The 13,854-nt window shown below is 30.4% G+C and overlaps 1 protein-coding gene and 1 long non-coding RNA gene across 5 annotated transcripts; both read left to right on the top strand.

Moving 5' to 3' along the window:
- The first annotated feature begins 725 nt into the window (after positions 1-725).
- LOC106765612 (heterogeneous nuclear ribonucleoprotein H) lies at positions 726-2,747 on the top strand. 3 transcript variants are annotated; one of them, XM_014650294.2, is made up of 2 exons: positions 726-964; positions 1,936-2,747. In XM_014650294.2, exons 1-2 carry the CDS (start codon positions 952-954, stop codon positions 2,583-2,585), a joined length of 663 nt encoding a protein of 220 aa, XP_014505780.1. In that variant the 5' UTR covers positions 726-951; the 3' UTR covers positions 2,586-2,747. The 3 variants fall into 3 exon arrangements, with proteins under 3 accessions (XP_014505780.1, XP_014505779.1, XP_014505778.1); XM_014650293.2 differs by having other exon boundaries at positions 1,897-2,747; XM_014650292.2 differs by having other exon boundaries at positions 1,808-2,747.
- Positions 2,748-7,815: 5,068 nt separating this feature from the next.
- LOC106767379 lies at positions 7,816-12,354 on the top strand. Of its 2 annotated transcripts, XR_002668406.1 has the most exons (6): positions 7,816-8,054; positions 8,851-8,943; positions 9,017-9,124; positions 10,401-10,536; positions 10,643-10,779; positions 12,143-12,354. It is a non-coding gene; the product is annotated as an uncharacterized LOC106767379 (long non-coding RNA). The 2 variants fall into 2 exon arrangements; XR_001376154.2 differs by lacking the exon at positions 12,143-12,354 and having other exon boundaries at positions 7,817-8,054; positions 10,643-10,903.
- Positions 12,355-13,854: the final 1,500 nt, after the last annotated feature.

Here is a 13,854-nt window from a genome sequence, read left to right as displayed (position 1 = left end):
CATCATTTCTGACATCTTTATTTGAGTTTGAATCATATCTAACATCTTTATCTGCAATTAGAGTTTTGGAAGATAATAAAGTAATTTAGGTGGTTATAATTGGAAAGTTGAAAAAAAATAATAATGAGATATCTTAAAAAGAATGAAGAATTTTATGCTTATATACAAACAACTAGTAATTTAGAGGTAATAGATTATTCTAGTTTAATACTTTATTCGTTACATCAATTTCATGAAATATACATTTAGTTATAGTTTATGCGAACTTGCGGATTTGTATATTTTAGAAGTAAAAAGGAAATCTTAATTGCTAGTTGAGTTTGTATTTTATTTTGAGGCTACCTAAGATGTGTATGATTAACAAGTTTTGTATTTCATTTTATATACTCAATTGTCAGACCATTTAAGTTAAATTTAAACACTTTGTTGCAATATTTATGATAAAAAATAATGATAAACAGAAGTAAATACATTTAAATTAAATATCTAGTTTAAGAGACATGTTAAAAAAAATAAAGTGGTCATTAAACCAGAAAATCATGCTTTCACTAATAAAATAGTTTATTCTTTCGAAAATTTAGCTATTACTGGTTAACCAAAATATAATTTATACATACAAATTTCCTATATTACCCTTCATCGAACGGTCAGGATCCACGTAGGAGAACAAATTTGTCATTGATGTCGAATTCGGCAGTATATAATATATTGTGTAGCAGCACAGGGTTAAAAAAAACTTGAATAAATTAGATACAAGGTAAAGGGGGAAAAACACTAAAAGCGAAAACCTTAACGGGGTGCGGGAGGAAGTAGAAGCGTGTAACCCTAGTTAGGGTTTGCAGTTCAATTTGGGATTCCTCTCTCGTGCGATTGTAGCGCTGGATCCGTATCGTCTTCCTCCGTCCACGGAAGCGCCTTTCGCTCGATCTTTCGGCGATCTTGGTAACATGTATGGTCCCCGAGGGTATGTCAACCTAACTTCATTTTTTTTATTCTGCGTGCCTTTTCCTTCCAATTTATTTGTTCTTTTTGTAATTGCTGGGGTTTTATTTCTGTGTGGTGTTGCTTATGATTAGAAATCGTGTTTGCATTTAGTTTTGTTTGATTTTATTGTTTATGGTAGATATGTGCTTTGGTTATAGGGTGATTGAGGTTGTTTGTTGCATGAAATTGTATTGACTTCTTATGTGTGGGCTTTTCTGGGTTGGCTTCGCCAAACAACATATCTATCAGGTCCCAGGCCAGGAATATGCTTTCTTTTCTCCCTTAAACTTTTGCGTTTTTATTTTTAATAATTTAATATCCTATAATATGCCTGATATGATATGGAGTCTCTGTGAGCACATCTAATTTTCTTTTAACCTGGTCAGGGTCAATAATGTGTTGTTGCAATCAATCAAATTGTGCTTATTTTGTGTTTACATGTTTTTTAAATTAACTAGCCTTTTAAGCCGTGTTAGTGTAACATTTGGTATGTTACTTCACTATTAAGTATTAATCTTGCATACCTTATGATTGTAATTTGTGCAAACTTATCTATGATTTTTTCTTTTATATATGTCCTGCATAATGAATGTATTGGATAGAAATATATTTTTATGGTCTTTGTGTGGTTCTCTCTATCTCTATAGGTGGTCTGATTGATCTGTTGTTATTTTTTTTTTCTATGATGTTTGGCTGTGGGTGTTGTGATGAATATTATGAGTAATAGGAATTAAAATTAAGTGTCAGGGAAAAGAGGGTTGGGTTTGGCTTTATTAACATGTTGAGTGGGGGATTGTTTTTTTTTGGGTATGGAAATTTGAAGGGCAATGTTGGGAAGCGGGGGGGTTTCGGACGGGTACGAGGTTGGCTCAAAGAGACAAAGAATGATGGAATCAAATCCATACTTCGCAGTGAGCAGCGGGACAGGCAACTTACCTTATGGATATGCAGGTGGCTTTCAGCCCCCTCCCTTTCCTGTGGTTCGTCTCAGGGGGCTTCCATTCAACTGTACCGACATTGACATCTTGAAGTTTTTTGCTGGACTGACGATTGTCGATGTGTTGCTGGTCAACAAGAGTGGACGGTTCTCAGGAGAGGCCTTCGTGGTATTTGCGGGAGCAATGCAGGTTGAGTTTGCTTTACAGAGAGATCGCCAGAACATGGGTCGCCGGTATGTAGAAGTGTTCAGGTGTAAGAAACAGGATTATTATAATGCTGTTGCTGCTGAGATCAATTACGAAGGAATATATGATAACGATTACCATGGCAGTAGTCCTCCACCCTCCCGGTCAAAGAGGTTCAGTGATAAAGATCAAATGGAGTACACTGAGATATTGAAGATGCGTGGCCTTCCCTTCCTAGTGACAAAATCTCAAATTGTTGAATTCTTTAAAGATTACAACCTGATAGAAGACAGGGTACACATTGCATGTCGCCCAGATGGGAAAGCTACTGGAGAGGCATATGTGGAGTTTGTTTCAGCTGAGGAGGCCAAGAGGGCAATGTCCAAGGATAAAATGACCATAGGATCAAGGTATGTGGAGCTGTTCCCTTCTACTCCAGACGAAGCTAGACGGGCAGAGTCAAGATCAAGGCAGTGATCGTGGTATTTTATCTTGTTTTAGGACTTTTACCCTGTTCCTTCTTATGCTACTATAATGTTTTAAATTTTAGATGTACTTTATTATTAGTAGTTAAACCTGTTACATTTGCCTGTCTTAAATGAATGCATTAATTGATTAATAGAAAGGGCCTTGGAATAATATATGGCTCTGGGATGTGAAGGTAATTAATACTGGGTTGGGCTTTAATGACAAACTGTCATTTCCAAAGTTCAATAAATTCGTATACTTATTACATCAGGGGCAGCAGTTTCTTCCTGCACGCCCATGAATATTCTCCTGCACCCAAAAATCAAATAAAAAATTATTTTTCAACTTTTGGGATTGTGCAATCTCAAAGTCAAAGGCACTTTTGTGCAATGTGGAAGCTGTTTTTTTCTTAGACTTAAATATTTTTTTGTTTTTATTTTTGTCAACTTGAAGATTTTAATTTTTGTGAAATTTGTTTCTTTTTAAGAAGATAGTGATATCACTTTCGTTCTCAAAAGAATGAAAATCACATAATCATCCCAATGCAATGATTTTATTATGAAAAGAAAGACTTTATTATAAAAGGTTGGCAAGAGTAAAATCACAAATTTATTAAAAGTTGAAAGAACAAACTATCACAATGAATTTCTTGACCAGAAATATTTCTTTCAACAATCACTAGACTCACGAGTTAACACAAGTTGGATGTTGCTTCTTCCATCACCATCCCTTCTTTTTTCGCTTCCCAACTTTCTACAATAAAATTTTGATTATAAAAGTAATATTATTTTTATTTTTAATCTATTTATTTACTTTATTATGAAACTCTAAATTTCTATTTATTTTTACTCATCTATTTTTACTTCTGGAGTCCTTCTCTTCACTCTTCCAAGTCTCATTTTCTGTCTTTTTAGATTCTCACTCTTTCCAACTCTCACCCGATCCATTTCTTCTCATCTTCCAAGTTTTCTTTTTTTCATATCCGTTTGGTTCTTTTCCACATTTCTGTCTTCATATCTGTTTGGTTTCGTGGTGCGGTAGTATGACTTTTTGTGGTGCGGCGATGCAGGGTATTTGTGGTGGTCATTCAGCGGTTCGAAACAATAATGAATATTTTATGACTAACATAAAAAATAATAATCTTATTGCCATTGATAAAACATTCTAAATGACAACAATATATCATTCCTGTTGGTAAAAAAAATGATTGCAAAATTAATCTAGAAATTAACCATAATGGATTGTTAACATGAGAGAAACATATATCATTAATGTTGGTAAAAAAAATGATTGCAAAATAAATATGGAAATTAACCACAATGGATTGTTAACATGAGAGAAGTATTCATTATTGTTAATAAAATGTGTTAAAGTACCTGTATCTCAATTTCAAAACGATAATAGAATAAAAAAATGAAAAATGTATACATGAATTCATTAAAAAAAATTCAAACGTTCAAAATTCTATTTAATTATAATTTAAAATTTTCTAAATTTAAATTATCAAATTCCTCTCTTAAAGTTTTAAAATTTCAATATTTGTATTTAAATGATTATGTAAAATGTTTCAACCTTTTTATAAAATTAATTATCCTCCACAATAATTTTTCTTGCGACATATATTTCTTTCTCATGTATCAACATTTTTTTATGTGAGATTGCTTAACTCTTCGTACATTAGTGTGAGTAAGATAAATAATTAGAAAGTTCAAAAGATACAATATAACTGTCAACAACAAATGTATAAAACCAAATCATCACATTCATGTAGGGGATGGGTAGAAGTTAAAAAATATTAACTCTAAAAGTAAAATTGTACTAAAGGATAGAACAAGAATAGGAAGGTAGAGGAAGCGGTAAACCAGAAATGGAGAGATGAAGGGAGCTAGAGATGGTAGTAGAGAGAGCAACATCCTAATAAGTTAATCTCACACAATAACATAAAGATTTAAAAACCAAAGAAAACGCATTAACTTAAGAATTAAACAAATTATATAATAGGAATATTTTTTATATTTTACAATTTTCTTAGAAAAAGGGAAGAATATTTTTTTAAATAAAAAGTTATAATAAAGTAAAGTAATTTAATGTAATTAATTAAAATATTGAGATTAATTTTAATTTTTTTGGAAGAAATAAAAAATTAAAGATAATTTCAGTGTAAACAAATTTTATAAAATATTGAGTATAATTGAGAATAATTTTTTTTATTACCATTGTCATAGTTTGTAAAATTAAATAATGAAAAATAGAAGACAAATATAAAATTTTATACCATTATGATAGAAACATAAAAATATTATGATCATGAACTAAATAATTTTAAATTTTATTATAATGAATTGAGAAATTATAAATTAAAAAATGGTGTAAAATCAATTAATGCATTGATAGTTAAACTTAAAGATTAATTTAAAATTGAAAGTTAATTTTAATTTAATTTGGCGTGAATAAAATATTTGAATGGTTTTAACCTTAAATATAATTTTCAACGAACTTTTTAAAATTTAAAAACTGGAATGAAAACTTAATTTTCATAATCAAATAGTTAATATTTTACTATCGAACAATTTTACTCTAATGTCTAATGACAAACTCTTACCTCATATTATTATTAAAGGTCAATAGAAAGTTTAATATAATAAATATTAATATATTTTCTTTACTATAATAAAAAAATTTATGATGAACACATTAATATATTAAAGAAAACTTAACATTAATATTCTATATAAATATAATTATTTTTTGTGTGGAAGAATCAATCCGAAAAGGAAAGTGATGTAACTGCCCTTCTTTGGAGAAGTAAATTTACATACAGTTGGAAGTAATTATTTCATTCAAGAATTTTACTAAAGAGGTCTTTTAAAATCTAACTCTCACATGGTAATTATGTCAGAAAAAATAAATAAAAAATAATGCAGTCTTCTGTAAAGACATTATAAAAAAAATAAATTAAATATAAATTATGAAAATTGACACGAGAAAAATAAGTACATCATTGAAAACATAAAAATAAAGATAAAAAGTATTTAAACTTTTTGTTTAATATCTCCAACTTTTAGAATATATTTTTGATTTTCTAATTATACAATTAAAAAAAGTTAAAATCCATTTTTTTTATAAGCAGGTACCTACATTATTAGAATAGAGAAGCTTTGGATGAAGTGTCTTTTTAGGTCAAAAAATTGTTCCTCTATTGGGCTTCGTGTCTTAAACGTAATCTGTACTGTACATGATGGTGGGTTTGGTTCATCACAAGATGAAACTTTTTGTGTGAACAGATGTAATTATGGAGTTTATAATTTCATGTTGCAAAGTGAGAAACGCAATAATGTTTTGTAGGTTGAAGAATCAGATTATTCATATACAATTTCCTTAATTAATGGTTGACCCGCACGTCCATGTTATTGAAGGTAGACATTTATGAAAACTTCTTTATTGGTTCTTTGTCGACAAAGAGGTAGTCCAAAGGTTTTTCAATGAAGAAATTACAACTCAGAGGTTGATGATTTGTTTATGCTAGATTGTAAAAAAGAAAGAAATTGTAATTATTAAAATTATTGATGAATTTTTTTTAATATAAGTCTTAAGAAAAAGATTAGACTTTTGTGGTTGAAAATGTCTCTTTGTAAGGACTTGGATATGAGTAAGAAAAAAAAGATGACAAATGACAACAGACGAGAGGTTAAGTACTTTAAAATAAAAATTGCATTGGTTTTGAAACGTTGGTTTTTAACTCATTTATCTTGTTTGAGAAACCATTTCTTTCCCTGCAAACTTGTGATTTTGCCTATTTGATCGTGTACTGTTGGTTGATGTTGATATGAACTTTGAATTGGATGATTAGGAATTGATATTGATACAATGAAAATTTTGAATGGTTAGAAGAAATGAATTCTGTTAAACAATTTATTAGGAAATAACCAAATGAATCATTGAAGTTTATAACCTATGAAGAAAATTAAGGTAGTCAAAATTTGAATTGGGTATTCCAGGCTGTTAGGATCAGTTTAGATAACTTGGGTAAGTTAATTGTGACTCATTAGAAGTGTTAAAAGTGTTAAAAATAATTTATAAGTGGTAGATTCAGAATTGAGTACCTAGGTTGATGAAAGTGAGGGTTTAAAGTTTAAATCAACATTAAATCACTAGATAATAAGATCACGAAGTATTAGAATTAATTATACAAGTTTATTTCGTCATATAGATCATGTTGGGAGTGTTAGAAACTCATTAAAGTGTCTCAGATGCACTAAAATCTAAAATAACAGGTTGTTGTCAAAAACTAATAAGAATAATTGATTATCTCACTTGATAATCGATTTTCTAGTAAGAACGTCATATTTTCTTCAAAGTTCTTGTACATAATCGATTATTACATATAACAATCGATTATTGTTGTCGAAAAATCATTCAAGACAGTTTTGGGTGGTTTTCGGGGTTTCGAGTATCATTTTTGGGTGTTCCTTAGGTCGTTTTGGACCCTTCTGGAGATGTTAGTGAGGGTTTTAGAGCTGTTTTCCTTACCTAAATATGAGTATCCTTATGCCATGGATTGATTGATGTTGTTTGATTGAAAGAGTGTCTTGTATGTCTATAGATATGACTTCATTTCGCAACATGATTGAGGGCAGGAGGTATTGTGTGTGAATTATAGTTTGCAAGTATGGTATATTGATGATTCAAGGAGGATTGTGATTTGATTAAGGTGATTTGAATGGTATTGAAGTAAGATCTCTAGGTGAGATCATTATAGTGTTTTAGAATGAATATATGAGGCTTTCAAATGGGTGGTTATCCCAACACTCTAATGGTCTTTCATTCTCACTTAGAGAGGATTAACGCATGTGGTGAGAGTAGTGGGAGGTCCTAGGGTAGGCGCTATCACTGGAGGCCTATCGTGCGGTAACGGACTAACTTTGTGTGTGGTCGGGTGAAACCCTTTGGCAATGACTTTGCAAAGCAGTAGAGGCCACCAAAAGTGCACAACCACTAGTAGGAAAATGTCTTTCTATAACTACTTAGTACAAAAATTATACGTTATAATAGAGATGTATTATAACGTACTTTTATAAATAAGTTATAATATAAAATGCGGTGACAAACTTGTAAATAAGTTTAAAACATATTATAACGTAATTTTATAAATTCGTTATAATATAAAACGCGGTGACAAACTTGTAAATAAGGGCAAAATGTATTATAACGTAGTCTTAGAAATCTGATATAATATCTCTTCCTCTCTAATTTTTCATTTTCCCTCTCGCAACAGGTTTCCTCTTACTCTCAGTTCTTTCTCCTCCGCTTTTCTAAACTCTTATTTTGCTTGTTTCAATGGCTTCTCTAACTTTGACAACACTCCTCCGTGCCTGTGGTTTTCTCGGAGAGCATTTCCCATTGTGTGCGTCTTCCTCGAGATTTCAGTGGCTGTAGAGCTCATCTTTTATCATCACAGAGCATCTTCCTCTCCTTCAGGTTAGGGTTTCTCCCGTATTTCCTCGTTTCCTCGTCTTTAACCGATTGAAACTTCATTTAAACATCATTTCAACTTCGATCTACATCTTCCACCGATTATAATCGCATTCTACCGATTATAATCCCTTTCCACCGCTTAAAACCCCTTTTCCATCGATCAATCGGTCCATTATAGGGTTTCTTGGTTCTTTTAGGGTTTTGCACCGATTAAACCATCAAGTTCTCTTGATGCAATAGGTACTATTATGGTAGCCATGATTCTGATCCTTATTTTAATTATCTTAAACTTTTGAGTGCATGTTTTCTTCCTTTACCGTGGAGCCCTATATTTAGAGAAACTTGGTACAAATTCTCAATTTTAATCATTGATTCTATGTTTCTTGCACATTTAAAACAAGCTTGCATTTCTAATTTTGTTACTGGATTCAGATTTCCATTTTTTACTTGCTCTTAAAAAAACTTAGGTTTTCTATATTTGGCAAAATTTGGGGATACGAAACCAGGCTTATGATATTTTGAAATTGATTGTTCCAGTTGTTAATTAGCATTGTTATAGATGGATTTAGATGTTAAAATAATGAATTCTCTAACTACATTTCGTTTTAGCTAGTTAAGTACTCATTTTACTTTTGCTGTCAAAATTCTGATGCATTAGTTTAGTGTCTTTTACTGCATAATCTTTGTTTACATAGTGACTTCATGATTCCATTGCATTTAACCAATTTTGTTTACATTTCATGCATATTTTCATTGATATAGACGTGTTCCAGTTATTAATTTAAGTTCTCCAATCTAGGTTCCAGAATCCTATGAAGGATCCATGGAAGCACCAGAGATGCGAATTAGGGAGGCTGAAGCTCTTCATAAATTTGCCGAAGCTGCATACACAGTATTACTATAATAAACTAATTCCAAATTAATGTTTTGTTTTTACTAACTTGCTTTCAACACCTATTTTGCAGTCAATGATGAATGCAGGGTCCATTGCTTGATGTTGGACGAAATCCATGTGTATTTCCTTGTGTGTGGCTGTATAGACAAGGGATTTTGTCTCTGTGGACCCGAAACAGGTGGCATTTTTTTTTTGCATACAAAAGTCTTTATAACCGAATTCTCACTTTCTCAGTAGCATGGGTTTTTAAATTTGAGTGCTATTGGTTGAGTACAAATGATAACTTTGTGATCAAGGTGGTTCTGATACTTGTTCTTTGTAACTTTGAAATGATCTATAAACTTCAAATTGTATGTCTTATCAATGCAAGGTGTTTGGAGAGTTCTATTTTGTTCAGTTTGATTTATTCTCAAGTTTTTTCTTTCCAGTCAGTGTCTNTAAAATGGTANTTTCCCCTCATCAATGTAGCTTTTTCCTTAATTATGTTGATATTTCTTTCATCTTAAGAANTGAAAAAAAGTATTATTTCATCGTAGTTGGATTTATTAAATCGATACAAAGTATGATGTATCCAAATATATGTCAGCAAACTCCAAAAGCTTAAGTTTGTATAACTGATGTGGATGTGTTCTCATTCTGTTTATTGGAAATTTTGATACAAGATTCAAAATTTTGCTTCTTGATTTTAGTTCTGGGAAGGGAATTACTTCCATTTTGGAGGTCTATGGTTTTTTTTAGCCTTGCAACGTGTAACAGTTTCATGAATCATGAAACAAAAACATTATAGGCAAAGTTGTATTTAGTGGTGAATATTCGACAATAAAGTAAATGTGAAGAATGAAGAATAGTGAATGATTGAATTGGAAAAGGAGAGGCTAAAAGAATATGCGAACAAAAGAATAAATGGCTGATGATGTATTTACTTTTACTCAATTACCACTATGCATACCCGTGTGTTTACAAGACAAATTTCTGAATGGTTGTTGATATTTATTAAATTTTTATTTGATTTTACTTTGTGCAAATTAAGTTATTTAGATGGTGTTTCAAAAAAACAATTTATTAAAAGTAAAGAAAGTCAAAAATTTATTAAGAACAAAAGTAACATGATAATTCATAGGAACAGAGCATATATTTAAGATTGTTTTATGATTTTTTGTGAGTTGATTTGTTGGGTACAATTTTCCTCATTTAGTTTCTCAGTTCAATGGTTGTTTTGTTCGTTCTGTTTTGCTTTTCTTCTTGTTCATTATTGCCATACTAATTTTTTCTTCCTCTGACTTTTTCACACAATATTTTCAATATTTGTTGGTTTTGCTAGATACTATTGATTTTTTTTTTTATTTTAAATATGATCTATAAAAACAGCTTATTTCTAAGAAAATTTTTATGTTATACAGATTAAGATCCTATACCTTAATTTTACCAAACACTATCTAATTCTGTCTCAACAGGCTCTACCTACCACAATCACCACCACCAATAACAACAGATATTTCAAGTTTTCTTTACCCTTTTCTTTTTCACTTTTTCTGATTCTTCTAGTCACCAACATGGCACCCTCAACCCCTCAAGTCATCACCTGCAAAGGTAAACTCAACCACCCTTTTCCTTTGATATGTGTGTCTGTCCACTGTTTATGGTGAAAATGGGATGTTGGGCTTTTGTTAATGATGGCATGTGGAACATGGAACAGCTGCTGTGGCATGGGGAGCTGGGGAGCCACTGGTGATGGAGGAAGTGGAGGCCAGCCCTCCCCAACCAATGGAGATTAGGATTAAGGTTGTCTCTACCTCTCTCTGCCGTAGTGATCTTTCTGCTTGGGAGTTTCATGTAAGCCTTGTTATCATTGTCTGTCAGAAGAATTTTGTATCATGGAACCTTTTAGGGATCTTTTGGAATGTGAAATCTATAATTTAATTGAAATGCACTCACACTGCAAAGTGTTTTTACATCATCATCAAATCTTGGATTAGCATATCATTGAAAATTATTGACTTCAGTAATGTTATAAATAGTAATTAAGGTGATTTCTAACTGGTTGAGAGGGTAAAAGTCCACTTCTCTGACAAATAATTATCTATTAAAATTAAAGTAATGAAAATTAATGGAATCATATCTTGAGCAACAAGGTCCAAAAATCACTCTTTGTAAGATGTAATTAAAGAACATAAGAGGTAACGTGCGTTAAAAAGAAAAAGTGAGCCACTTAAATAATTGGACTGTAAATAGAGCCTTGGCCAAATACCTATAATAAAAATTTACAATGACTCAAATAAAATCTACTTAATCTATCTCTACTTTATATCAATAAAATAAAATAATACTGCACTTAAATAAATAGAAAATCAAAACTATTTATCTTTTATCTCTATCAAAATCAAACTAAACCTAAAATTAATATTATAAGATTTTAAAAAAATTATTAATAATAAAATTTATTTTGTTAATTTCATTAAATTTGTTTATTTGAGACTATATTAATTATAAATGGATTGGATGAGAGGATAATAAATGTAATAATTAATTTTTATTTTTTTTAAAAAAAAATCATATATTATAACTTAAAAGAACTTTTACGTTGTAATACTTTCTGCTCTATTATAACTCTATTATAACGTACTTGAGAAATTACATTATAATATGTTTGATATATTATAACGTACTTCGAAAACTATGATATAATAGGTTCTACATATTATAACGTACTTCAGAAACTACGTTATAATAGGTTTGACATATTATAACGTATTTTAGAAACTACGTTATAATAAGTTCGACATATTATAACGTAAATTTTTGCTACGTTATAAAATGTGCAGACTTACTATATCGCCCAGAACTATATCTCTAGAAACTACGTTATAAAAAGTCATTTTTGTACGTTATAAAAAGTCATTTTTTCACTAGTGAACCCGTCCCAGATCGATATTCATTCTAAGTCCGGACGAGTCTAGTGTGTCATAACATGATAGGATGCGTTACTTGATTGTTTGCTTGACTTTGATTCTTTATTTCCATTATATATATGAACACTTACATGCTTATATGTGTGAATGTTCTTTATTATATTAGATTGGTTTGAATTAACATGTATACTTTTAGAAACTTAGCTTACCCTTGCATGTTTTGTTTGTGTTTTGTATGTGTGTGACTTTCCTTCTTGCAATGATCATCCAACTTTGGATGTGAGCAGAGGTAGATGATGTACCTCTGGAGCATGCTTTGGAGGGAGATGACACAACCCCTAACTCTTAGGATCTCTCTTAGACTTTTCCATATTTTGAGAAACTTTATATTTGTAAAGTTTAAATTTCTAGCCTATTTTGGATGACTGTAAACTCTATACTATCACCTACTACTCTTACTGCTTTCTATTATTATAATTTATGCATTCTACATATATATACATTGTCATATATTTTGAGATGTTACATTATGGTATCAGAGCAGTTTGTTCTTAGAATGACCTGTGTGTTGCAGGTTCATTGTGTCTTTCCTGTGAAAAGTTGAATCTAAATGGTATGTTCTACCATTTATTCCAAGTCTAGATGATAAAAAAAAGGATAAAAACTAGTGTAGTCTAATCCTTCTATTACTTTGAATTGTGTCATGACTTGTATAATGAGTTGGATGTAATGTTGCTTTAAAAGGCAGTTAAGTCTTCACTGCGTTTGGATGAACAATTGTATGAATTGAAGCACAGTTATTTAGAAAGTGTTTGGAGGAGGGATTTAAAAATAAATAAATCTTAATATATAAATCATATAATATGAATTTTGAAAGATGACAATACGGAAAAGTCGTTATACATGTAATAAAAGTTTGGATGATCTCAATTTCTACTAATATATATACACGTAAATCTATAATCTAATCTATCAAAAGAAATATTGGGTTATGGGTTTTGTCTCCCATAACTACAGGAAGAAGAACCTTCCAACACGATTTGGAAATCGAGAAGAAGAGGCACCCACGGTTAATTGGATTAAATAATCAACCAAATAAACATTCTTAAATATGAGACAAGAGTTTGAAAATAAAATTATACAATTATTACGTATAAATAGAAATATAAAGTATATTCCATCTAATATTCTTCTCAGAAAAAAAAAAAGAAAGTCACACAAATGGATAGAGGATTTCAATTACCTATAGAAAGAGAAATAAAGTTTGAAATTCATACTTGATTTTAGTTTAGTATATTCAATTACTAAAATTTATAGATGATGTGTACCATATAGCATTTGAAGTTTCTTTTAAATTGCCCACCACTCCCTATAATTAATGCTTAATTTTGAGTTGGAAGGTAAACTCTTTAAATGAAATCATTCATAGTTTGTGTTCTCTATTTATGATGTGAGTCCATATATAAAGTCTTAGCTCTTTACTTTTCTTTTCTTTACTACTTTTGCCAAGGAAAAAATCTGAGACATTTCAATGAGAAAGAGGTCAGGTTTGTTGAAGGAAAAAGAAGATATATGTGACACTGTCTCCATCATAGGGCAACGAGTTACACCTAATTGCTATCTTACAATAATAATACTTAGAACAACAAAACTACAATTTCAAATATTACTCTGCTTCCATTTCTCAAGTTAACCCTTTTGAATGCACTACATAATATTTGACTTTATTAGTCTAAAGTATCTTGTCTTTTTTTACTTTCCTCCATTTTCATTATGCTTTCATTCTGTAAGACTTTGTATTCATTGCAGAGAATCAGAACGGTAGTCATTTTTGAACAGTTACAAAGTAGTAAGAAATGTTGTTTGGTTATATGAAAGTGTAAATTAAAAACAAAAGAAGTTATCATGTAATTTATTGATTATTTTATTTTAAATGTTTTTCAAAATTATGCCTCTGAAGTGATAGTATTAATATATGTTTAAAGATTAAAGTGAATTC

The sequence above is a fragment of the Vigna radiata genome, chromosome 7 (genome assembly GCF_000741045.1).
Source record: "Vigna radiata var. radiata cultivar VC1973A chromosome 7, Vradiata_ver6, whole genome shotgun sequence".
Classification (NCBI taxonomy): Eukaryota; Viridiplantae; Streptophyta; class Magnoliopsida; order Fabales; family Fabaceae; genus Vigna; species Vigna radiata.
Note: the sequence above shows the minus strand (reverse complement) of the source record. Positions and strands in the feature narration are given on the sequence as shown.